This window comes from Rhinatrema bivittatum, chromosome 3, assembly GCF_901001135.1.
Source record: "Rhinatrema bivittatum chromosome 3, aRhiBiv1.1, whole genome shotgun sequence".
Classification (NCBI taxonomy): domain Eukaryota; kingdom Metazoa; phylum Chordata; class Amphibia; order Gymnophiona; family Rhinatrematidae; genus Rhinatrema; species Rhinatrema bivittatum.
The window spans coordinates 176,537,644-176,563,351 of NC_042617.1; the positions used below are offsets into that span (position 1 = coordinate 176,537,644).

The 25,708-nt window shown below is 43.0% G+C and overlaps 1 protein-coding gene across 1 annotated transcript in view; it reads left to right on the top strand.

Annotated features, from left to right (window-relative positions):
- ADSS (adenylosuccinate synthase) overlaps positions 1 to 25,708 on the top strand; it is a 211,258-nt gene that overhangs the window by 76,351 nt on the left and 109,199 nt on the right. The window contains 1 exon segment of the mRNA XM_029593957.1: positions 20,593 to 20,695. Coding sequence (XP_029449817.1) covers positions 20,593 to 20,695 — 103 coding nt within the window.

Consider the following 25,708-nt stretch of genomic DNA (forward strand, 5'->3'; position numbering starts at 1 on the left):
GACCCCACAGCCGGTCGGGTTTTCAGGATATCCATAATGAATATGCATGAGATGCATTCGCATATACTGAGTCTCTATGATATGCAAATTGAACTCATGCATATTCATTGAAGATATTCTGGAAACCCAGCCACCTGTGGGATCCCAAGGACAGGTTTGGGAACCTTGTACTAGACTATTTTTGCCTTGCGACAGGGCACGCACATTGATGTCCTTGGCGGAGGAAGTCCAATAGCGCCGGTTGGTGCTGGCACGGCGTATGGTGCAGCTTCTGGGGCTCATGGCTGCGACCATTCTTGTCACCCCTTTTGCCCATTTGCATATGCGCCGGACCCAGTGGCGCCAGGCCACCCACGGCCTACAAGTCCGTATCCAGGTTTCCCCCTCTCTCAGGACTTCCCTTTTTTTGGTGGAGGACTCCTTCCAATCTGGAGCAGGGTGTACCTTTTCAGACTCCTCTTACCCAGATTGTGCTTACCATGGATGCATCCCACCTGGGTTGGGGGGCCCATGTGGAAGGCCTCCACACCCAGGGTCTCTAGACCCGAGAAGCTCTGTCAGATAAACTTCTAGGAACTGCGGGTGATCCGGTATGCTCTGTGGGCCTTCCGGGATCGGCTAGCCAACAAAGGTGGTCCTCATCTGGACCGACACTCAGGTAGCTATGTGGTATATCAACAAGCAAAGGGGCACCAGATACTTCCTCCTCTGTTAGGAGGCGGTGCAGATCTGGGCCTGGGCACTTGCTCAGGGAATGCCCTGCGGACAAGCTGAGCTGAACTTTCAGACCCCATGAGTAGTCCCTGAAGCAGGAGGTGGCAGATTGGATTTTCCATCTCGGGGGGACCCCTGACGTGGATCTATTTGCCTCCCCCTGCAACAGGGAAGCTCCCCGGTCCTGCTCCCTGTCCAGGTCATGGACGCCTTTGCCGGTATGCATCCTAGGGTACTAAAGGAACTCAAATGAAATTTCTGATCTATTAGATAAAATTTGTAACTTATCATTAAAATCATCCATTGTACCTGAAGAATGGAGGGTGGCCAATGTAACCCCAATATTTAAAAAAGGCTACAGGGGCGATCCGGGTAACTATAGACCAGTGAGCCTAACTTCAGTGCCGGGAAAAATAGTGGAAACTATTCTCAAGATCAAAATCGTAGAGCATATAGAAAAACATGATTTATTGGAACACAGTCAACACGGATTTACCCAAGGGAAGTCTTGCCTAACAAATCTGCTTCATTTTTTTGAAGGGGTTAATAAACATGTGGATAAAGGTGAAAGATGCTGTGTATTTGGATTTTCAGAAGGCGTTTGACAAAGTCCCTCATGAGAAGCTTCTACGGAAACTAAAAAGTCATGGGATAGGAGGCGATGTCCTTTCGTGGACTACAAACTGGTTAAAAGACAGGAAATAGAGAGTAGGATTAAATGGTCTATTTTCTCAGTGGAAAAGGGTAAACAGTGGAGTGCCTCAGGGATCTGTACTTGGACCGGTGCTTTTCAATATATATATATATATAAATGATCTGGAAAGGAATATGAGTGAGGTTATCAAATTTGTGGATGATACAAAATTATTCAGAGTAGTTAAATCACAAGCAGTCTGTGATACATTACAGGAGGACCTTGAAAGACTGGAAGATTGGGCATCCAAATGGCAGATGAAATTTAATGTGGACAAGTGCAAGATGTTGCATATAGGGAAAAATAACCCTTGCTGTAGTTACATGATGTTAGGTTCCATATTAGGAGCTACCACCCAGGAAAAAAAGATCTAGGCATCATAGTGGATAATACTTTAAAATTGTCAGCTCAGTGTGCTGCAGCAGTCAAAAAAGCAAACAGAATGTTAAGAATTATTAGGAAGGGAATGGTTAATAAAACAGAAAATGTCTTAATGCCTCTATATCGCTCCATGGTGAGACCACACCTTGAATACTGTGTACAATTCTAGTTGCCACATCTCAAAAAAGATATAGTTGCGATGGAGAAGTGTCACGCTTTCCCTGGTCCGTACACTGTCTGCTGCTTCCCTGGTCCCTTGGAAACTCAAATAGCAGTTTAAACGTATTTACCTTAAAAGTTCCCAGGTGGGATTTGAACCCTCACCACCTGGATGGAAGGCAGATGCCTTCCCCACTGAGCCAGCAACTCACTTTCCAACCACTGCTTCAGAGGTCCCTCTCAAAGTCCATAGTTCAAAATCCGGCCCCACTGGGCCTAATTGCCACCTCCCTCCGTACCTCTGGGACCTCAACCCTTCCCCAGAGGTACAGCCACCCACTGGCAGTTCTCCAGGCAAAGTATCCTTGTCGTTCATCCAACAACAGATGTCCCCGCGCTCACCTCTGTGATAGTTGCGGCAGTCCTTCACACGGTCAGGGAATGTCCAGCCTCAAAGTCTCCCAGAGCAGACAGGAAATCCGATCCTTCCTCCTCGGTCCCCCACAGAAGACTGAGACTGCTCTACTAGGGAGTCCTTTTTATCCTGTGGAAACTCCTCCTCCTCTGCCAGCTGATTGGCTCCAGGGAAGTCCCACCCTTAACCTCCCACACCTGTGGTTCTTCTGTCCTTGTAACATCCGGGGGAAGGAACCAAGGGACGTCTCTAGCCTGGTGTTGCTGTATTTTCCTTCCCCCCCTTCCCTTGAATCTTTGGTTCCTAGCGTTATTCTTCCTATCTAGTCTAGCATAGTGACCCCGTCACAAGAAGGTACAGAGAAGGGCAACCAAAATGATAAAGGGGATGGAACAGCTCCCCTATGAGGAAAGGCTGAAGAGGTTAGGGCTGTTCAGCTTGGAGAAGAGACGGCTGAGGGGGGATATGATAGAGGTCTTTAAGATCATGAGAGGTCTTGAACAAGTAGATGTGACTGTTATTTACACTTTCAAATAATAGGAGGACTAGGGGGCATTCCATGAAGTTAGCAAGTAGCACATTTAAGACTAATCGGAGAAAATTCTTTTTCACTCAATGCACAATAAAGCTCTGGAATTTGTTGCCAGAGGATGTGGTTAGTGCAGTTAGTGTAGCTGGGTTCAAAAAAGGTTTGGATAAGTTCTTGGAGCAGAAGTCCATTAATGGCTATTTATCAAGTTTACTTAGGGAATAGCCACTGCTATTAATTGCATCAGTAGCATGGGATCTTCTTAGCGTTTGAATAATTGACAGGTTCTTGTGGCCTGGTATGGCCTCTGTTGGAAACAGGATGCTGAGCTTGATGGACCCTTGGTCTGACCCAGCATGGCAATTTCTTATGTTCTTATATTCTTATGCCCTTCACTGGGGGACAGGCTTCCTGTACGCGTATCCTCTACTTCTTTTGGTATCGAAGACCCTCTTGAAGCTTCGCCAGGACTGGGGGACTATGATCTTCATAGCCGCCCATTGGCAGAGACAGGTTTGGTTCCCGCTCCTGCGGGATCTCTCCTGGCGGTACCCAATCTTTCTGGGAACAGCCCCAGATCTCTTCACGGAGGATCAGAGCAGGCTGTGCTACCCCAACTTCTGGGCCCTGTCCCTCACTGCCTGGATGTTGAGCAGATGATCTTGCAGCCTCTTGACCTTTCAGAGTAGGTATCTCAAGTCCTGGTGGCTTCAAGAAAACCTTTCACCAGGAAGTCTTATGCTTTGAAATGGAGGAGGCTTACCATCTGGTGTGAGCAGAAGGGTCTCGATGAATGTCATTGTTGAAAATACATTGAAAACTTCTGCTCAGTGTGCAGCAGCAGCCAAGAAAGCAAATAGAATGCTAGGGTTATTAGGAAAGGAATGGAAAATGAAACGGAATATCACAATGCCTCTGTATCGCTCCATGGTGCAACCTCATCTTGAGTATTGTGTTCAGTGCTGGTCACCACATCTCAAGAAAGATATAGCAGAACTAGAAAAGGTACAGAGAAGGGCAACCAAGATGATAATGGGGATGGAACAATTCCGCTATGAAGAAAGGCTAAAGAGGTTAGGACTCTTCAGCTTGGAAAAGAGAGGGCTGAGGGGAGATATGATGGAGGTCTATAAAATGAGTGGAATGGAGCGAGTAAACATTTAATCAGTTGTTTACTCTTTCGAAAAGTACAAAGACGAGGTAACAGACAATGAAGTTACTGAGTAATACATTTAAAACTAATAAGAGAAAATATTTTTTTTACTCAACACATAATTAGCTCTGGAATTTGTTACCAGAGGATGTGGTAAAAGCTGTTAGTATAACTGTGTATAAAAAAGATTTGAACAAGTTCCTGGAAGAAAAGTCCATTAAGGGAGAGTTGGCAGAAATCCACTGCTTATTTAGGATCCTGCCAGGTGTTTGTGACCTCACTTGGCCACTTTTGGAAACAGGGTACTGGGCTTGATGGACCCTTGGTCTGATCCAGTATGGCAATTTCTTATGTTCTTATGATACCAATGCTGTCAGCTCTCATCTTCAACATCATTTAAACAATGCTGCAAATCAAAGCACTGTAGCAGTGTCTGGCATTGGGCTTTCAACTACAGCTACAATGCTGAACAACCCAACCAAAAGCTTGGGGTATGGGCTTTCAGCTGCAGCTGTAATGCTGAACAATCTGACCAAAATTTTCTGCAAGCATTCCAAGCAATCAGCTTTTTCAAAGATATGTGTACTTTTATCTGCAATTTAAAAAAAGGAAAAATAAATTCTGCATATTTACAATGACAAACCTATGATTATAACTAGACACAAAATACACGTTAATTACAAAGTAACAGGTGTGACCAATGTCAACAAAATTATGATGGTTAAGCCAGTTAACATCACAAAATTAAACGTGTCATCATTCTGAAGCTTGTAATGCAAAATTACTTCATTTGCTGATTTTAGCAAATTAAAAATAATAAAGCCTTGAATATGGCATGTGCAAAAGTTTGGACACCCTTCTAGGTGACTCATTACTACATTTTTTTTTTAAAGTATTGTTAACAAGGCCCAAAATGTTGATTCTCGATAGGCCTTCAGTTTCATGGTTGAACATATACTTTGTCTCTTCTATGCCCTCAGGTTGAGATTGTTCTGTTTACTTTCAACAACCATGGGTTCCTCTAAGTAGCAAAATGAAAATAATTCGCTCTTAGAAAACAGGAAAAGACTATAAAAATAATAATAAAAAAATCTCTTAAGCATTTCTAGCTTAGTGTACAGATGCCTAATCTTTTGCATACAACTGTATATTTGAGCAGTGTTTCCCAAATCTCTCCTAGCGGCATACCTAGCCAGTCGAGTTTTCAGGATTGCCACAATGAAGATGTGCGAGATAGATTTGCATATCCTGAAAACCTGGCTGGTTAGGTGTGCTTCCAGGAGAGATTTGGGAAACACTGCTCTAATATACAGTTGTACAGGCTTTCCAAGTAGTGTAGAATGCACACTGCTAGAGTACTGACAGCAACACTTTCAGTTGTTCAGTCTTGCTGTCCCTTCATTCATTACCATTATCATGGTAAATCAAATTTAAGAGGGTAACTTTCAAACTCTACGTGGCCCCAATATATGCGCATACATGGGCTGTGCAGAAATCTAATAGAGTATTTTATAACCTGCACCTATCAGATGTGTGTGGATTATAAAGTATGCGTATGTCTGGTTATGTGCAAATATCTGCAGTGCATTGGAAGTTCGTATTTAAATGCATTGAAAGCATGTCCTTTACCTACCTATTTTATACACGCATGCGTATATATTTGCATAAAACTCTGATATATGCATGTAAGTTGGTATATTTTAAAACATGCCTGCGTAATTGAAATTACCAGTTTTCTGATTCCTCCACTAGCTCACCCAGATCTTCTCCTGGTCGAGACCCTCCTAGTTCTTCAGCCTGAACCTTCCCAGTTCACCCAGGCATCTAACCCAACCACGTACTTGAAAGCAGACCAGTCTGATATCAAGTACGTTGAGTTAATTAGCAGGTGTAAAATTGCAGGAATAACTTACCACATGTATTCACACAAGTCTCATAAAATAGCAACTTATGCGCGTACCTTTTAGCCGTGCTGTGGAATACTCCAGACAACTCCTTTTTTTACGCAGGTAAATGTGCATGCTAAAGTGAAAACGTGCATATTTTTTATCTTTACAAGCTATTTATGTGCATAACTCTTTTGAAAATTAACCCCTAAGATTCTAGCATTAACGCAAGCCTGGATGGTGAGAAACCCTACTCAAAATCTATAAGCCATTATGGCCTAAAGATTTGTCAAGTATGATCACCTACCGGTAAATGTCCCGTCTGTGCAGATGGTGCATCTGGATGAGACAGATATAAGGGTATTTACAGTAGTAGGACCACAGTTGTGGAATGCCCTTCTAAAATGTACTCTAGCGGGCTTTGAACAGGGATCTGGCCAGCCTGAGGCTGGTGCCTTGTATGCAGAGAATATCCATGTGGATTCTTGAATCAACATGTCCTGAGAGTGGGAAATTTCAAGGAGACCTTTTGCCATAATTGTGGCCAGCGGGGGGAGTTCTATTATGGGTCTAATGGCAATAAGAGGACTGTCAAGGTGATCATGTTCTACAGTCGCAGAAGAGAGGAAGGTTGTGAAGATCTGGATACATTAACTTGACTGTGGTTTCCTCGCAGACTGCTACATGTGTTTCCTCAATGGTCTCTTGTGGATGCAAGCGATCCACTTCACTAGCTTATGTGAAGTTATGGAGAATTTCTTTTGAGTCTGTGTACAACTTGGCTTCTTTTGCCATGAAAGGCATCAGTGGCTATGGTTTTAATCTTGCAGGAAGGTCTGACTGGTGCTTAATTCTCTCAAGGTAACAGCCCTGCGGAGTCTGCAGTTCTTCCCTACCAGAAGATGGAGACAGACAGCAACAGGTTTGCTGGCATCACCCTGTATATGTTATGGCTTGAGGTGTTGCAGTGTATTCTTGGGTACTGCGGCGATGGCCACTCCCATGGGGAGGAGCTTCGTGAGGAACCGCAGTACTAGGCTAGGCTAGACTCATACACGGAGACACAGATGATAATATTTATTATACAGCTTGATGATACTGCCCAGGAGATGGCAGCAGTGAGATAACCCAGTAGAAGGTCCTCGGCAGAGGAGACCAGTCCCACTCTTGATAGATGGTAGGCAGCGCGAGGTAGAAGAGGAAGTCCCGGATGCAGGCTCCCAGCGCTGAGCTGTAGGTGAGACAGACTTGACAATGTTAGATTACTCACTGAAGTAGATAACTTTAGCGATGGAAATCCTGGCAGGCAGAAGTAGTAGAGTTGTAGACACCAAGGCAGGGAGAGCAGGCCCTCGAGGAGCGAGTACCCAGTATCCCAGATAGGCACCTGAAAGAAAGCATAAGGGCCCCCCGAGGAGCGGGTACCCAAGTTAGAGATGAATAGCCCCAGAGGGCAGAGAGGGCTTCCAGCGGCAGCAAGGAAGCGGCAGAGTAGCTTAGACCGGAGTGATTCCAATCCTTGCTAACTCAGTTTGTTAGCAAACGAAGGGCAGGCTAAATACCCGGATGGCGTGACATCACTCGAAGGGGACTCCCCCCAAGGTTCCCGCCATGACGTCGATAAAGATGTGGGTTGCGTGAGTGCGGGCACCCTAGGAGGCCCTTAGGAAAAAACATGGCGAATACCGTGCCGTTGCCGTTCCGGGGACGCTGGAGAGAGCAGCATGAAGACGTGGCAGCAGCCATCTTCCCAAGGCTTGAGGAGAGAGAAGGAAGAAAGGTGAGGCACAGAGGTCGAAGCCATCTGAGACCGATGGACGCAACAGTATAGGGTTCTGTGCTTATCTCAGCCTGCCAGTTTTTTCTGTAACAAACTCATAACATAACTCCTTGCCACACCCCCATTCAGCAGGGGGCTTAGCAAGGTGCAATCCAGCTAACCTTGGGAGAACACTTTATTAATAAGTGAAATTCCCAAAGTTTATTTTGCCCTGTTTGTCTTTATAAGATTATAAGCTCTACTGAGCAGGGACTGTCTGTTTTGTATACAGGGCTGCATACATTGAATAGCACTATAGAAGTGATAGGTAGTAGGTTTCTTCTTGTTCAGTCTCCTCCTGCTAACTGAAGGTATAACATTATATACACTGATATCTTCAGCCGGACTAGGGAGAAAACCCCACCAACAAAAGAATGAAGAATGAGACAAGCCTAAGCAACCAGCAATCTGGGAGGGTCCTAGCCTGGTCTGGCAGAATTCAAGGAAAGGAAATAAGACTCCATTTGACCTTCTTTATCATCCCACCAGACCAGTCCAGACAAGTAGGATGTAGCAAAACCAGCCCTCAAACTGGCTTAGATATTGCTATGCCTGCTCTCAAAACACCCGAGCCAAAGCCAGCATCTTCTCTGGCTTGAGCATCCAGACATTGATACTCCATAAATGAATGCAAGGATGTTCATGTAGTTTGCCTCACATATATCTCCAAAGGAGAAACTCGTCACAGCTCTGCCCATAAAGAGGCCTGGACTCTGGTTGAATGAATCCTCTGGGAGATGTCAAACCTTTAGCAACATATGCAGAACTGATGGCCTTGATCCACAGAGCAAACCAAGCTTTAAAAGTAGCTTCTCCCTTCTTTTGTAACAAATAATCAGATTTCATGAAGGAATTAGTCGCCTTCAAATATTGCTGAAACACCCTGTAAACATCTATTCAGTGAAGAAAGATCTCCACTACCCTCCACTGAGGAATAATTCCTGAAGAAAGGAAGGAAAACCATTTGCTTCAGATGAAATTGCAAAACCTGGCTACCAGAAACACTGCCTTCAAGGTTGGATCTTTCAGAGGAGCACTATTTAAAGCTCTAAGAACCAAATGTAAGTTCCACAAGGGAGCCAACTCCCTTCAGGTTAGCCTAATATGTTTCATCCCTTTCAGGAAACACGGAACTTCTATTGCACCACCAGTGACATAGCTTACAAATTACCCCGCCTTGTAACACTGTTACCTCCTTCCATGGGAATGGCAGGCTTCCTGGAAAAATACCAGCACATCTACACGCAGAGCTCTCAGGTTTCCGACTTAAATCCTGAGGGACTCATTCCGTAGCGCTCAGCAACTTGTAATGTGTAATGCATGGGACGGCCCTTCCAGACGATATAAAGATGACTGAGCTTACCCAGTCCTTTCAGAAAGAAACTGAAACCTGTTTCCATAAGGAGGCTTTTAGCTAAGTGACGTATGGCTTTTGATACTATTTATTTTATCTTTTTATCCGAGTAAATGGATTTAATCTTAACACCTTCACAGCAAATTGTAGACCATAGATTCTTGGTAGTTAGAATTGGCCAGTGCAGAGCCATAAGCGGTAATACAGTTGTGGTCTCTTTTTTGTTGTTGTATTGTTATATAACTTATTATATATGATTTTTTATTCTTTGCTGAGAATGTAGGATCATGTGGTTTAAAATCTTCAAAATAAAAAAAATTAATTTTACAGAGGGTGATTTTAGAACTGACTTTACCCCGTATTTTCAAAGCGGACTTGTGTACACATTTGCATTGCTTGGTTAAGGGCCCTTCACCGTGCACAAAATAACCTGCACAAACTTACACCTGGTCTTTGCGAGGCATAATTTATGCGGGTTAACGTCTGTGTCCTCTTTTGGAAATAGAAAAGTATGTGCATGCGCCTCCTCAGTGTGCATAAAAGTATGTGAAAAATTGGGTAAATGCTGAGAGCCTCAAGTTATTTGTTAATAGCCATCTCCACACACAAACCATTGTTTTTTGTGTGTATTTGACTTTAAAAATCAGGCCCCAAAAGGGCCAGTGTAGGAGCTTAATTTTAAGTATCTAAACCTTTGAAAATTTACTTCTGTTTTTTTACTTGAAGAAACAGAGGAATGTTATTTGTCTGTAATTCTAAGACTTGTTCTTTAGCAAAAACATAAATAATCATAAAAAAGCACAGATTTGTTTGTGTGGTTGGTATTGATAGGTCCCCATAAGAATTTTACACGCTGAGACTGGAATTCTTTGCCAGTTGACTTGGCGCTCTGATACAGATAGTATCTGCTTCCACAGGATGATCTAGAAAACAGCAATATTTTCATTTTATCTTATGCAGCATAAATAAAAATCTATTTAATTGAGCTTGTATCCTCTAGGTGAAGTTTACTGGATCCATGTTTCAAATGATAAAAAAAAAAAGGGTACAGTGAAATTAAGGAGTCTGATATAAATTTAGAAGCGGTTTTTTTTTTTTTTTAATTATCTTAACCGGATCATTCATCAAAATGCGTTATGGCGTTCACGCACGCGTTATGCGAAAAAAAATTGTGACGCACGGCACAAATGCAAATTTGTGGGAGGGGTGAGATCAGGGAGGAGTTTGGGTGGGATTTAGTTAAATGCGGGGCAATATTGCACCGTGCAATAGCAAAACACATGCTATCGCATGGTTTTAATGCCGGAAATAACTCCACCTTTTTTCCTGGCGTTAGGCTGTGTGATATGCCTGAAATGGTCTTAACGCAATTTGCGATAGTTTTGGAATTTCATTTTGGCCATTTCTCGGCTTGGAAGCAGAGGGGGAGAAGGGGAAAGGGGTTAGAGAGGAATAGAGTGGAGTGAAGTAGAGAGAGAGCCTCTTGGGAGGGTCCCACTGTGTGCACCTATTTATATCTCTATAGGAGGGAGATAACATAGTACAAAATTTCATCTTTTTGAGACTTTCCTCACACCAAATGACATCAGATCTTCACCAAGGTGTACTGTGGTGTTTGTACATTTCACTCTGCATACGAAACTAGCCCCTAAACCCTAAACCACCACTAACATCTCACCTCGACCTATTAGATGGTCCTCCTATAGAGATATAAATACTTTATTATTATGAGGGCCTTGTAGATATAGTCTCTTTCCCTCTCCCTCTCTCCCCTTAGCGCAAGATGCGAAAAATGGGGATTATCCCATGGTGCAGTAATTCAAAAATTCCCATAAACGCGTCCCTATCAATGTGTTACTAATGCTTTTTGATGAATCTAGCTATAACAATGTTTCCCAGCCCTGTCCTGGGGACCCCCCAGCCAGCCGGCTTTCAGGATATCCACAATGAATATGCATGAGAGAAAATTTGCATGTTACGGAGGCAGTGCAACCCAGGACAGGGTTACCACTGAGCTATAAGTTAGGTATTTGTTTTCAGTCAACCTTAGTATCCTAAATTGTTGGCTGAAAATGCATCTAAATTTGGCCTTGCTATTTATTTTCTAGATTGTGACAGCAATGCTATTTATTATAAGCGTCTAGCATTGATGTCAGAGCAGTGCTGGAAATGGCAGGAAGTAGGTATGAGACTTACCATGTTTCTGGCTGAGTTTTGGGGGGCGGGGGGTGGGTGGGTGAGATGGAAAGGAAAGGAGGGAATCATGATTTTAAGCATGAAACAGGAGGGGGGCCTTGCTATTAGCACCTGCTGCTTTTTAAAAAAAATGTAGTGGGTTGCAAGGGGATGGTGGAGAGATTTGAAAGTTTTCTTTTACAGCCACTTATCCAGCTATTCACACACTGCCAGATAACTTTAAGATTGCTCTGTGGCAGTCCTAGAATTAACGGGCTAACTTAGCCAGATACTGCTGAATATCAGCTATGTTAGCCAGATAATTTTACTGCATCCTGCAATGCTCCTGGCCCACTTCATTCAGCTAACTTATAGGCACGTAATGACATATCTGGCTAAATGTTGGCCTGACAATGGGGGGGAGGGGGAATATATTTAAATGACAGATTTGTCTGGCCATGTTTGGGACTTACTGGACAAATCCGTTTTACATAAGAAGTACCATGCTGGGTCAGACCAAAGGTCCATTGAGCCCAGCATCCTGTCTCTGACAAAGGCCAGTCCTGATCTCAAGTACCTGGCAAGTCCCAAAGAACAGATCCAGTTCCTCATTGCTCACTCCTAGGGATAAGCTGTGGCTTTTCCCAAGTCCCCTTGACTAATAATTGTTTATAGACTTTTCCTCCACGAGCTTGGCAAAACATTTTATAAACCCCACTATGCTAGATGCCTTGATCACATCCTATAATTACACAATGTTGGGTTCCATATTAGGTGCTACACCCAAGAAAGAGATCTAGGCGTCATAGTGGATAACACATTGAAATCGTCTGTTCAGTGTGCTGCGGCAGTCAAAAAAGCAAACAGAATGTTGGGAATTATTAGAAAGGGAATGGTGAATAAAACAGAAAATGTCATAATGCCTCTGTATCGCTCCATGGTGAGACCGCACCTTGAATACTGTGCACAATTCTGGTCGCCGCATCTCAAAAAAGATACAGTTGCAATGGAGAAGGTACAGAGAAGGGCAACCAAAATGATAAGGGGAATAGAACTGCTCCCCTATGAGGAAAGACTAAAGAGGTTAGGACTTTTCAGCTTGGAGAAGAGACGGCTGAGGGGGGATATGATAGAGATGTTTAAAATCATGAGAGGTCTAGAATGGGTAGATGTGAATTGGTTATTTACTCTTTCGGATAGTAGAAAGACTAGGGGGCACTCCATGAAGTTAGCATGGGGCACATTTAAAACTATTCGGAGAAAGTTCTTTTTTACTCAACGCACAATTAAACTCTGGAATTTGTTGTCAGAGGACGTGGTTAGTGCAGTTAGTATAGCTGTGTTTAAAAAAGGATTGGATAAGTTTTGGAGGAGAAGTCCATAACCTGCTATTAAGTTCACTTAGAGAATAGCCACTGCCATTAGCAATGGTAACATGGAATAGACTTAGTTTTTAGGTACTTGCCAGGTTCTTTTTGGCCTAGATTGGCCACTGTTGGAAATAGGATGCTGGACTTGATGGACCCTTGGTCTGACCCAGTATGGCATTTTCTTATGTTCTTATGTTCTGGCAATAAATTCCACAGATCAGTTGTGCGTTGAGGGAAAAAAAAATACTTTCTCCAGTTAAATCTGCTACCTGCTAGTTTAATGGTATGTCCCCTAGTTCTGGTACTGTTTGAAAGGGTAAATAACTTCTTATTTTCTCCATCCACAAGCAGGACTAAATTAGCCATGACACGGGGGTGACGTTATCCTATATCAGGGGTGCTCATAACGGTCCTATGGGCCTCCCCCCAGCCAGTTGGGTTTTCAGGATATCCCTAACGAATATGCAAGAGATTTATTTGCATATACTATTTATTTGCATATACTCACCCACTTTATATACGCGGACGATGTACAAATCATAATCCCCATTTCGGACCCCATCTCTACTCTAAATTTCTGGAACAACTGCTTACACGCCATCAACCTTCTGCTCTCGAGTCTCAATTTGGTCCTAAATACTTCCAAAACGGAACTACTGGTTATCTCCCCTTGTGACAACAACCCCCTCGCAAATAATGCTAGCATCCCATTAGCAAACCAGGTCAGAGATCTTGGGGCCACCCTTGACTCTAGAATGAATTTCAAAAAATTCATTAACGCCACAACCAAAGAATGCTTCTTCAAGCTACAGGTCCTGAAGCAACTTAGACCGCTCTTACACTTCAAGGATTTCCGTTTGGTGCTTCAAGCCATACTGTTTTCAAAGATCGACTATTGTAATGCTCTATTACTTGGTCTGCCTGCTTCGTCCACCAAACCTCTTCAGATGCTGCAAAACGCAGCGGCTAGGATCCTTACAAACACTCGTCGCAAGGACCATATCACACCAATACTAAAAATTCTACACTGGCTGCCCATCCAATATAGAATACTTTTCAAGGCTCTCACCATCATCCACAAATCAGTCTACCAGCAATCCACTCTCCAACTCACCTTCCCACTTGAATTACATACTTCCGCAAGACCGATCAGAACTGCCTACAAAGGTTCGCTCAAGGCCCCCCCCAACAAATCATCGGTCCACAACACTATTCACAAGCGAGCTCTTTCAACAGCAGGTCCACTACATTGGAATTCACTTCCACAAGACTTACGCCAAGAACAATGCCATTCAACTTTCAGAAAGAAATTGAAAACCTGGCTTTTCGCAGAAGCCTACCGCTGAAGGATCTCCTCAACCATCACTGACTCTCACTCCCCCACCCCTCCCCTATCCCTTCCCCCCACCCAACCTCACCCTTTCCTTCTCCCTCTGGACATACCAGGCTAATAACTGCCTAGGACAAACCTATGTTTTGTATCTTACAGTTTTTGTTGATTTGTATATTTATCTCTCTCTAATTGTTTCTTAGTTTAAACTCTGCACTGTCTTCCATTGCCCAGGTTTTATGCTCCCTGTTTAATGTAACTTTACTTTCTACCTTGATGTTAATTGGTTTCCCCTCAGTTACATTGTAAACCGGTACGATAAGACCTAGTCTTGAGCATCGGTATAGGAAAAGAAATTAAATAAAAAAAAATAAATAAATAAATATACTACCTCCTGTGAATGCAACCGTGTAGGACCGGTTTAAGCACCCCTGTCCTATAGCACCAATGGACCTGCCTCTCTAAGCTCAAATAGTTTTTGCTGTACCAAGCATGTGCAGAAATTCCCATTTGGGCATTGCCTCGTGAGCCCCCTCAGTCTTTTTCTGTCCAAGTTTCAGCATAGATGTATACTCTATCTCTCTCAAAAATGTATCCTATTAATCATATCTTTTATACTTGTGATTATTTATGTATTTCTTTTTTCGGTGCCTTGCTAAAGTGCCAAAAAGCAGAATATAAAAATATAAATCAAGAAAAGATTTCGTCACAGAATGTCTGATCCAAGAAGCACACAGCAAGTAGTTTCAAAGACTGTATATGCGATAGAAAGATGTCCATTACTAATGGATATAATCTATATTGTTGCTGCCTTGGACTGGACCATGACCAGGCAAACTGTTGTTATGGCTGCATGTCTTCATGGTCACAGAAGTCCAGGTCTGGAAAATGGAAGAACTGCATAAGATTCTGAGGAGCTGCAGTCGATCCTTCTCCTGGAGTGGGACTTTTTCATGCTCCCTGGATGTAGAGTTGAGCAGGAACTCGTCTACGAGATTGTTCCCATCAGTGGAACAGGCTGAATCTTAGGGTTGAACAAATCTAAAATTAAGAAAAAGAAATGCTCTGTGCTGGCGATGATTCCAGTGCATCCAACAAAGCACTGGAGTAATGCTTGCACTTTAATATATTGACATCCACACAAGTGCAAGAAACAACGTAAGTTCCTGGTGTAGTTTAAAGTTTTATGTATGACATTTTATTGCGGCAACTCCTGAATTCAAAACAAAGACTTTAAATACGATACCCCCAACACAGTCCCGTGTTTCGCCACCCGGCTGCTTCGGGGGGGAGTTCATTTTAACAATGATCTAGAAAGAGCACAAAAATACATTAAAACCAGGAACAAGAACAGTACCGTCCAGACTAAATGCCAAGTAATTGCGCTATTACTAGTGTCTATAAAAATACATCTCTATTAACAAACATACCTATATCAATCTGACAAAGTGTTTGACAGAAGCGCTATTGCTAGAGTCTATGAAAATACATTTCCATAAGTAAACATACCTGTATCAATCTGACAGCGTGTTTGACAGGAGCGCAACTGCGGCGGTTTGACTGAAGTTTATAAACGCTGTCTTTTGGTGCGAAAATCATGACAGATTGGGCTGCTCTGGTGCGTAAAGGACGTCAGGACTACGTGCCGACGTCATTAACCTTATATGGGGACTGCAGGGATTTTCCAACCACGTCGAGGACTGTCTAAAACTCACTATATGAGCTAGCTCGCTCTGTTGGTAAAGTTTTAAATAATAAATGATTCAATCTGTTTGGGCTATGATAATTATCTAAAAGCAGAGGAAAACCTCTGACATCGGAGCTACATGATTATGCTCGGGATGGTGTATTATGTTAGTGAACCCGCAACTCTGCACTGTATAAAATATGGGATAAAGGAGCCTATGATACTATTGCCAAACCTAAGATGGTAGATATAAAAGTTACAGAAAGTGATGCCATTCCAGCTCACTATTGAGGCCATGGGGTGCTAATGTGTTAAGCCGGTAAATCCATCGCTGCTCTTGTTGTAGTAGGATGCGGGGAAAGTCCCCCCCTCTCACCGGTGGAGAGACTAGATCTAGTACAAAAAAGTATAAGTCAGCCATCGAATGGGATTTATCTAGCCAGTGAGAGACTAATGGTGCATTTTCCTTTTTAGTGTGTAAGCTCGATTTGTGTTCTATTATCCGTGTTTTAATGCTCCGTTGTGTTTTCCCCACATACAATAACTTGCATGGGCAAGTGATGACGTACACTACTCCACTAGAGTTACAATCTGAGGTACCCTTCAAAAAATAAATTTTGTTTGTGTATGGATGAGTGAATTGTGTAATATCAGAAGTATGTGCACAAACGGAACAATGTCCACATGGTCTATGCCGACCCTCATATGCTGTTTTTCTATTAGAATTACTTACAGAATGCACTAACATGTCCTTCAAATTTCTGCCTCTCCGAAAGGTGAATCTCAACTCTGCTTTAAAAAACTTTTCTAAAGCTAACTCCTTCCAGTGTTTCCTTATCAGGTCCGAGATAAATTACCCTTTTCTACACAAAGTAAAGATACAATTTATTGTAGGTTCTTGATGTTGGGATTGTGGAAAAAATAATAGATCCCTATTAACGTACAGAGCGCGTTTGAAAGCAGTGCACCTTCCTCCAGCTCCGACACTGTCAACGTACATAGCTTCAGTACCGTCAACATATCGGGCCCCGGCAGTGATGCATAAGGCTTTGTTGAAGCACAAAGCATAGTCACTATCCAAGCACAAAGCCCCGAGAAATAAGTCCTTGATGCTCCGAGCCCTGGAGCAACGTCAGCATCAAGATTGTTGGAACAAGGCTTCAGTTGGAGATGCTGGATCCCATTTGTTTGGTAGTCCCCCTTAATTTTGAACCAGCTTCCGATGCAGATCTTGCAAAGTGCAGAGGAGGTGCAAAGGGATACCATCCTGGTATCAGAAGATGATGATCCACCTCCAGTGCCCGGCCAAAGAGCACATCAGTGAAAGAATTAGTGAAATCTTTCTTTACCTCTCTGGCTTCTAAGGATAAGGAGGGTATACTCCAAATTCTTCTTTCCAAGACATCAGACTGTGAGGAGGAGCCAAGTCTTCCTCAATTAGAGTAGAAGCTTTATCAGATCCCTACAAGGTGGTTCTAATCTTAGACACTCGCTTTTAGTGGAGTCCAACCAGTCTGAGGATGTTCATTAGGTGCATACCCTTCCAAAGTGACCAAGGTCCCCTCCTCTGTTGCCAAATCCATCATTGGGGTCCTGGATTAGTGTTCCCTTCTACCTTGGATCTGAAGCGGGTTTGATGAGGATATCCTCTGATCTCCTACTTGAGTCTCCGGAACACTCTTCTCCAAATTTCTGGACAAGTTTGGTACAGCACTTGGAATAAAAAGATCATAAAGAGAAGGATCCTCATGCAAAAGTCTTTGGCCTTCTCCAAATACTAGAGATCCCTTCTGTACCAATATTCTGCAGAAGTTACAAACAAGAATGTGGGAGAACCCAATTTCCTGTGCCTCAGTAGCAAGGAAACCAAACTTCAAACAGAATACAAAAATCTCTAGGATATAGAGTAGGACAACTACCTCATCAACTACCTTCACTTTAATGATTTTCGCCTTGTCCTACAATCCATCATTTTTTCAAAACTCGACTACTGCAACGCAATCCTGCTTGGACTCCCCGCTAACAGTATCAAACCCCTTCAGATGGTACAGAACGCCGCCGCCAGAATCCTAACAAACACCAATAAAAAAGAACATATCTCCCCTATCCTGAGCAACCTCCACTGGCTACCCATCAAACAGAGAATCCTTTATAAAACCCTTACCATTATTCATAAATCAATAAACAACATCGCCCCTATATCTCTCCAAACGCAACTTCGTCCACACCTATCCTCCAGACCCATCAGAAGCGCCTACAGAGGCACATTATTCGCCCCTCCAGCAACATCATTACTAAGAAAAAGAGCACTCTCAACCGCAGGACCACACCATTGGAATGCTCTCCCCCCAGACCTACGCCTTGAACCCAGTCTGCCAGAGTTCAAAAAAAAGTTAAAAACCTGGCTCTTCAGACAAGCGTTTCAATTTACAGAATCCAACTAAGCACCTTATCCTGATTGAACCTTTAATTTATTGTTTTATACAGTTAACAATATTCAACATATATATATATGCAATATTTAACTTTTTAATTATTTTAATTTAATTTAATTTAGGTCACGAAAACATTCAATGTTTAATGTTTAATTGTTAATTGTTATTTTTTATTTTTATTTTTCATTGTTATTTTTCAATGTTCAATGTTCGATGTAATCAACCCAGGTCTGACCTCCCAGACTGGGGCAATTTCTTCGTTTACTGTAAACCGGACTGATTTGTATTGTATACAGGAATTCCGGTATATAAAAATTAAAAATAATAAATAAATCAGTCAGTAGTGGTGGAGTCAGCTCTTAAAGGAGACAAGAGTGTTTTTCAACACCCCATCAGAAATAGATCCCAGGTTACTAGACGGTTTTGATAGGAAAGTGTTCCAGAGCTACTTGTTCAGTTAACAAATTTCTGCTCAGCTATTCTACATGGTTCACTACTTACTTGATTGCATGCAAAAACGGAAGCCTTTCTTTCCATCAGGTGATATCACCTTGGCATTTCTACAACCATTTCTGGATGTGAAAGAATGTATATGCCATCTAATTCAATCAATATATGAAGTGTTTGACACAACTGCCTGCTCTTCATCGGCCTCAATAAGAGCACATCAGACAGCTTGGTTACATGCCAGCAACTTGTGGAACAGTGTCCACAATAAGCTAGCAGACATTCCCTGCCTGGTTGTGGTCACTTCGGCACGCAGGGTTAATGACCTTCAGGCGATGGTGACGTATCCACTCTACACACAATTCTTCCACGATGGGGTGAGTACGCAGGACCACCCTAAGTTCCTGCCTAAGGTGGTGACTGATTTTCATCTCAGTCAATTATTCTGCCCACCTTCTTTCTGAGGCCTCATTCATATCAGTGCAAACAGGCTCTGCACAGTTTGGATTGCAAGAGGGCCTTAGCGTTCTATGTTGAGCACACAGCGGCCTACCGGCAGTCCACACAGCTCTTCATATCTTTCGATAAGAATAGGTTGGGAGTTGCAGTGACCAAGCAAACTCTTTCAAACTGGCTGGCATATTGTATTTCCTTCTGCTATGCACAGGTGGGCCTTCAGCTTGGAGGCCATGTCAAGGTTCACTCTCTGTGAGAGCCATGGCGGCTTCGGTAACTCACTTGCAAGCAGTTCCTGTTGCCGAAATCTGTAAGGCTGCATTGTGGAGTTCTCGCCACATGTTCGCTGCTCACTACTGTTTGGACAAGGATGGCTGACATGACAGTAGCTTCGACCAATTCGTCCTTCAAAATCTTTCAGCTTTAAATCCAACCCTCCCTGCCTTAGGGCCCTTTGTTCGGGTTCAGGCTGTCTCCCTCTGTTGCCAACAGCTCCCTTGTACCAGGTATATCCCTGAGAAAAGTCTCAGTGCTTCCAATTATTCATGTACATCTTGTATAATGCTGACTGCAGAACTTTGTCCTACTAAGCTTGTGTGCCAATATGTGTCAGTACATGTGAGCAGTAAGGATAGATGTAGGATGTGGGCTACGTCAGCAAAATGTGAAGGACATGGGAATGGCCCACATGAGATACATGTGTGATCTTAGGAGACAGCAAAGTTGCTTACCTGTAACAGGTGTTCTCCTAGGACAGCAGGATGTTAGTCCTCAGGAAACCCGACCGCCACCCCGCAAAGTTGGGTTTCTCTAGTTTGTTTTATTTTTTTGTACTTCACTGTTAAGAGATTGAAGAGGAACCCTGCGTGGGTGCGCGGATAGTGGCATGCTGGGTGTGCTCAGTGTGCCAGTTTCTACAAACGTTTCCTGTGCCTGGCTCCATCTGTTGATATCGCTCCCATGTGAGGAATGCTATCCTAGGAGAACATCTGTTTACAGGTAAGCAACTTTGCTTTCTCTTTAGAGAGCAAGATGAATTAGCCATGCTAAATACCTGCCTTCTTCCTTGGCAAGTCAATTACATAGCTAGATTTTAATATTGACTGAAGGGGCTCATGAGGCAACACCCACATTGGGAATTCAGCATATGCTCAGTAGAGCAAATAGAGAAGGGTCCATTTAGTGCTGTCAGATAATGTTACCCATGTGTCATAGCTAATTCATCCTGTTGTCTCCAGAGAAAACTGTTTACAGTAAGCAAGCTTGCTTATCTGTTCCACCCCACTCATAAATTTCTTAACTTCTATCATTATCTTCTCTCAGCTTTCTCTTCTCTAAGCTGAAGAGCCATAACCTGTTTTTTCTTTCTTTATGAGAGCTGTTCCATCCCTTTTATCATTTTTGTTGCCCTTCTCTTTACCTCTTCTAATTTCATTATATTTTTCCTAAGATGGAGCGACCAGAATTGAACACAATTTTGAATTTGCCTCATTGCTTTTTTTTCTCCAGAGGTCTTAATCCTGTGTGTTTATTAGCCTACCTGGCATTCTCAAATATGATTTTTAAATATGTCATGTTTAATTTTCAGGGAGGAAACAATGCTGGTCACACTGTTGTTGTGGATTCGGTGGAATATGATTTTCATCTTTTACCCAGTGGTATCATTAATCCAAATGTCACAGCCTTCATTGGTAAGTAGGCAATCTCTATTCATAAAATTGTTTGTCATCTCTCATAAACCAAAGCAGAAAAATTCTAGGTGTCTGAAATTCAGCACCTGGTGCCTGCCACTGGCTAACGAGGAACAGTTATTGCATGGGCAAAAGAAGCTGCTGTCATAGCCTATGGCTGTCCAATGCCAAAATATTTCCTCGTGTTACACAAACCTACCCCTTCTGAGGCACATATCCTGACCCCTTGTTCTAGAATTCCTTTCTATTGAAAAATGTTTGCTGCTTGGGAATTATTTCTTGACAGAAGGGGTTGCAGATATGTAGAGCTGCCTCCCCATGGAGATGGTGTAGACCGAAATGGTAACCAAACTCCGCAAAACCCTGGGATGAGCACAGAGCATCCTTGGTTGTGGGGAAACAAATTTAAAGCTGCAGATGAAATAGGATCTGCAGGACCTCAACAGGAAGGGGAAACAGCCAGACGAGATGGGGCTTGCAGCTATGTGTCTACCATTATACTTTGTTAATGTTATGTTTATTTACAAAACTTCATACTAAAAATACTGGATGTATTCATTATTAAAGATAAAAGGGTGGGAATAAGTGAAATAAATAAGCAAGATGTGTACCAGGTATATCCCTGAGAAAAGTCTCAATGCTTCCAATTATTCATGCACATCTTGTATAATGCTGACTGCAGAACTTTGTCCGACTAAGCTTGTGTGCCAATATGTGTCAGTACATGTGAGCAGTAAGGACAGATGTAGGATGGGGGCTAAGTCAGCAAAATGTGAAGGACATGGGAATGGCCCACATAAGATACATGTGTGATCTGTGTGGAAACCAACTACAAAGGAAAGTGCAGACTTTGATAAGAGATGATCGATGTCTTCCTACAAACCATGGGACGATAATATAGAAGGAAAACAAACATTTGGACACGAAAGAAAGAGAATGAAGGAAAGGAAAATGAGAATGAAAGGAAGCCAGGCCAGAATGACATATTTAGAAATGATCAATACTTGGCAAAGGAAATCAGAAAAAAATGTATATAAGCCTTTTTAAGATTGTGACATAGGCAAAGACGAGCCTAGGGTGTTCAGCAATTTGCTGAACCTCTTCCTTTCCAGACATACGTTGTGATTAGCTATCATTTACCATAATAAACATTTTACTACATTTCTAAAGTATCGGAGTCTTGAAGGGTTGCCTGCATGTACTGCCCCTTATAGTGGAGCATGAGTGGCAAGTGAGAAGTCCTAGAAATGGTAATTAATGAGCAGCGGTGTGGGCTTGTCCCGCGCCGCTAGCTATAATAAGAGGAGAGGTGCGCGCAGGCCGGGTCCGAGGAAAAAGGGGGTAGGGGGACGAGGGAGAATCGAGCGCGAAAGCGGGAGCCAATAGGAAGCCGCCAGCGAATCAAAATCGCGGCGCTCCTATTGGTTTAAGGTTGCAATGCAGCAGGATTGGTTCGAGGGGCAAGGGAGGGCGCGCGAGCTGAGTGGGGCGGTTTTTTCCGGCATCCCTCCCTCCCTCCCTGTTGTTGTTGAAATGTATTGTTGTAATGCAATTCTTGCTTGAATAATGTTGCAGTTGAGGCGGAAACCCGAGCCCAAGTTTAATGTGTATATAAATTGTTCGATAATTGTTTTTTTGAGGGGGGGGGAGAGAGTCTTGTGCAATTGGGGGGGCTGCTGCACGAGAAGGTCAAAAGAGCTAGGGGCTAAAGGTCATTGACCACGGCTTACCATTGCTGGGACGAGGCGCGGGAAGTAAGGGGGGGGGGTTGCGAATTGCTTACCACTGGGACGTGGTGGTGAGTAACCTGAACAGAAGCGAAGGGGGTGGGGAAGGGGCAGTTGAGCCGACATTGTTGTCAGCCACATGTTTATTGTACGGGCTCGGGTTGGTGAAATAAACTGCGGCCTTTAATAACGCCAACAGTTGCCGTGTATTATTTGAAGGGAGGGGGGGTCCTTTTATGCCAAGCGCAGATCTTGACTCTCTTGTTAATAATGCCGGTTAAATTTGCAGCACTTCATAGTTTTATTCAATAAAAGCATTTTACAAATCGCATCTATCCCATTTCTATAGCCAAAAAGAAAAAATACTCACTTGTTTTATTAACCAAGGGAAACAGTTTCGGCGGAAAGCTTTTATAGATGGGATGGGAATGTGGGATATTAAAAACAAACTCTATTTCCAGATGAAAAAAAAAATGTACAAGGATTTGGTGATACAGCTGTGAATAGGATGTGGAAATGGTCTCCTGGTGAGTATTTCTTTTTGATTGGGCTGCTCTGGGGAAAAAATGGATGCTTAAAACCAGCTCCCGCATCCAAAAATAAAACTAAAAGGGAAACAGCAGAAGGTAGGCAAAGAGTTACTTCTAACCTTGAGCTAACGGGGATGCCAGCCAGTTTTCAAATTAGTGGCAGACATTGTGCCAGTATAATCTTATCTAGGTAATTTGGCAGGATTGTTCACAAGTCTCTTTCACTGATGCTTGAAAACAATCCTACAGAGTGATACAACAGTGTATGCTGCCAGACTCTTCTGTACTGTCAGAAGCTTTCTTTGCAATGCTGAGGAATTAATCAGACAAACAAAAAAAAAAAACAAAAACTGAACTCCACACTGAGAGTGATTAATCAAAATCCAAAAAAATAACCCCCTCGTAAAAGAAACCTCAACTCCTACTCAATGCATCAACAAACTGAACTGCCCAAAAAAATTTCAGTTGGAAGGTGATAATTTCATATGTTGCTGATTACCATACCAATTGTGGTTACGTTGCCATCCATTTTAATCATCCACAACCACCTACCTACCCGTGCAGTTCTATCATGCAATGCTATAAACCAATATATATATATATATATTTTTTTTAAAAACAATTTTTTAATATTACATTTAAAAACAATCTATTTAAATGAGCATACAGCTTAAATCTGCCAACAGCATCAGGGCTTGACAAATACTTAGCTTAGATGAACCGCCAAGAACAACGGGCGTGCACAGAATTAACACCCAAACCATCCCAATGTGGATGCGGGGTTAAGATGACAAACTCTGGGTCGGTTTGAGCGGAATTTGCAGACATGACTTCACCCATTTCTGAAGAAGAAATCTTTTCGAAACTCGGCCAAATTGGGATGGTCTGGGTATTAATACAATGCATGCCTGTTGTTCTTGGTGGTTCATCTAAGCTAAGTGTTTGTCAAGTGTTGATGCCATCAGCAGATTTAAGCTATATGCTCATTCAAATTGTTTTTAAATGTAATATAAAAACATTTAAATATATATATATATATTGTTTTTCAGCATTGTATGATTGAACTGAACAGGTGTTAGGTGGCATTGATGATTAAAATTGATGGCACCGTAACCACAGTTGGTATGGTAGTCAGCAACATATGAAATTATCACCTTCCATCAAAACTTTTTTTGAGCAGGAGTTGAGATTTCTTATGAGGAATTAATTACAGCAGCAGTGATAGGAAAGATTTTTTAGACTTTCAGCCTGCTTTGGCTCAATTTCCTCTTCCTTTGGTCTTATTCCTAGGTCTCCTCTTTCTGTTTTTTTTCTTTACAGTAATTTATATTGTATTTTACATTCTCCTAGGACAAGCAGGATGGTGGTCCTCACAGATGGGTAACATCATCAGATGGAGCCCGGCATAGAAAACATTCGTCAAAGTTTCTAGAAACTTTGACTAACACATTGAGCATGCCACTATCCACACGTCCACGTGAGGTCCCCCTTCAGTCTCTCTTTTTCCATGATGCGGTTGCCTCACAGTTTTTGGAGCTCTGCTTCTTCTGCCTTTTTGGCTATAAAATATCGTTTATTTTTCTTCCGTTCCATCGACTAGTCCCCCTTCGCTGGTTGGCTCCCCCCTCTGTGCAGTAGGTAGAAATTTTTTTTCTTCCTTCGCGGTTGATTCCCGGCGTTCCACGTATCAGTGGCCCCCGGTCATTGTCCATGCACCGGCTATTTTTCATGGTGTTGTCTGGCTTCCGTCGATGCTCCCAGTTCCCACGGACCATGTCAATCACGGATCTGCATCCTCTGGGGGCGTCGCTCGACATCTGAGGGTGTCAACTGTGATCAGATGACACCCAAGGGCCGCCATGCTCGTCTCAACAAAATGGAGAAACTTTTTGGATCCAAAATATTTGCTCCATCCACACCTGCGACAGAGAATGAGACCAGAAACAAGATGCTGGACATCCTTCAGTTTATGGAGCCCCCTGAGAAGATCATGGCAGTTCCAGTTCATGAAATCTGTCAGGAGGTACAGATGAGGATGTGGGGAAAACCCCCCCTCTCTGTGGCTCCTGTTAAAAAGAAGGCAGACACAATCTGTCTTGTCCAAAAGCTCCTGGATTTGAAAAAAAGACAGCTGCTACACCAGTTTGTGGTGGTCAAATCTGCTCTCAAGATGGCCAAGAGATCTAGGACCTCATTCCTTGGTGTACCCAGGAAAGGAGTCTAGAACCTTGGACATTCTTGGGAGAGAGGTTTTTCAGAGAGCTATGCTAAATGCCTGCATAGCCTCCTACCTGCTCTTTGTGGGCCAGTACATGTGGAAATTATGGAGGCAGATGCCAGGGGGTGGCTGAGCAGCTTCCTCAAAAGCAGCAAGACTCCCTCCAGTCACAGGTGGACAAGGGAATGGAATGTGGGAAAACACATGGTCTGCTTGACCATTTGATGTTTTTGAAATAGCATTGAGAGTCTCTGCCTTGGGGATTTGTGCCCGCAGACTCTCCTGGCCACGGGCCGTGGGCTTCAGACCTCTGACCAGAGGTTTAGGAAAGACTTGCAGACATGCCATGCACCTAAGAGAATCTCTGTGGAGATAAAGTAAGGGAAGCAGTGACACAGATGTGTGATCACTGTGCAACACTTCAGCAGCTCTCCACTGCCACTCCAAACCTGCCCTCCTCCAGGGCGTATCAGCTGACGGGGCAGAGGAGGCATTTTTTTCCAACTAAGGAATTGCTATCCTCTGCCACCTTGATTCC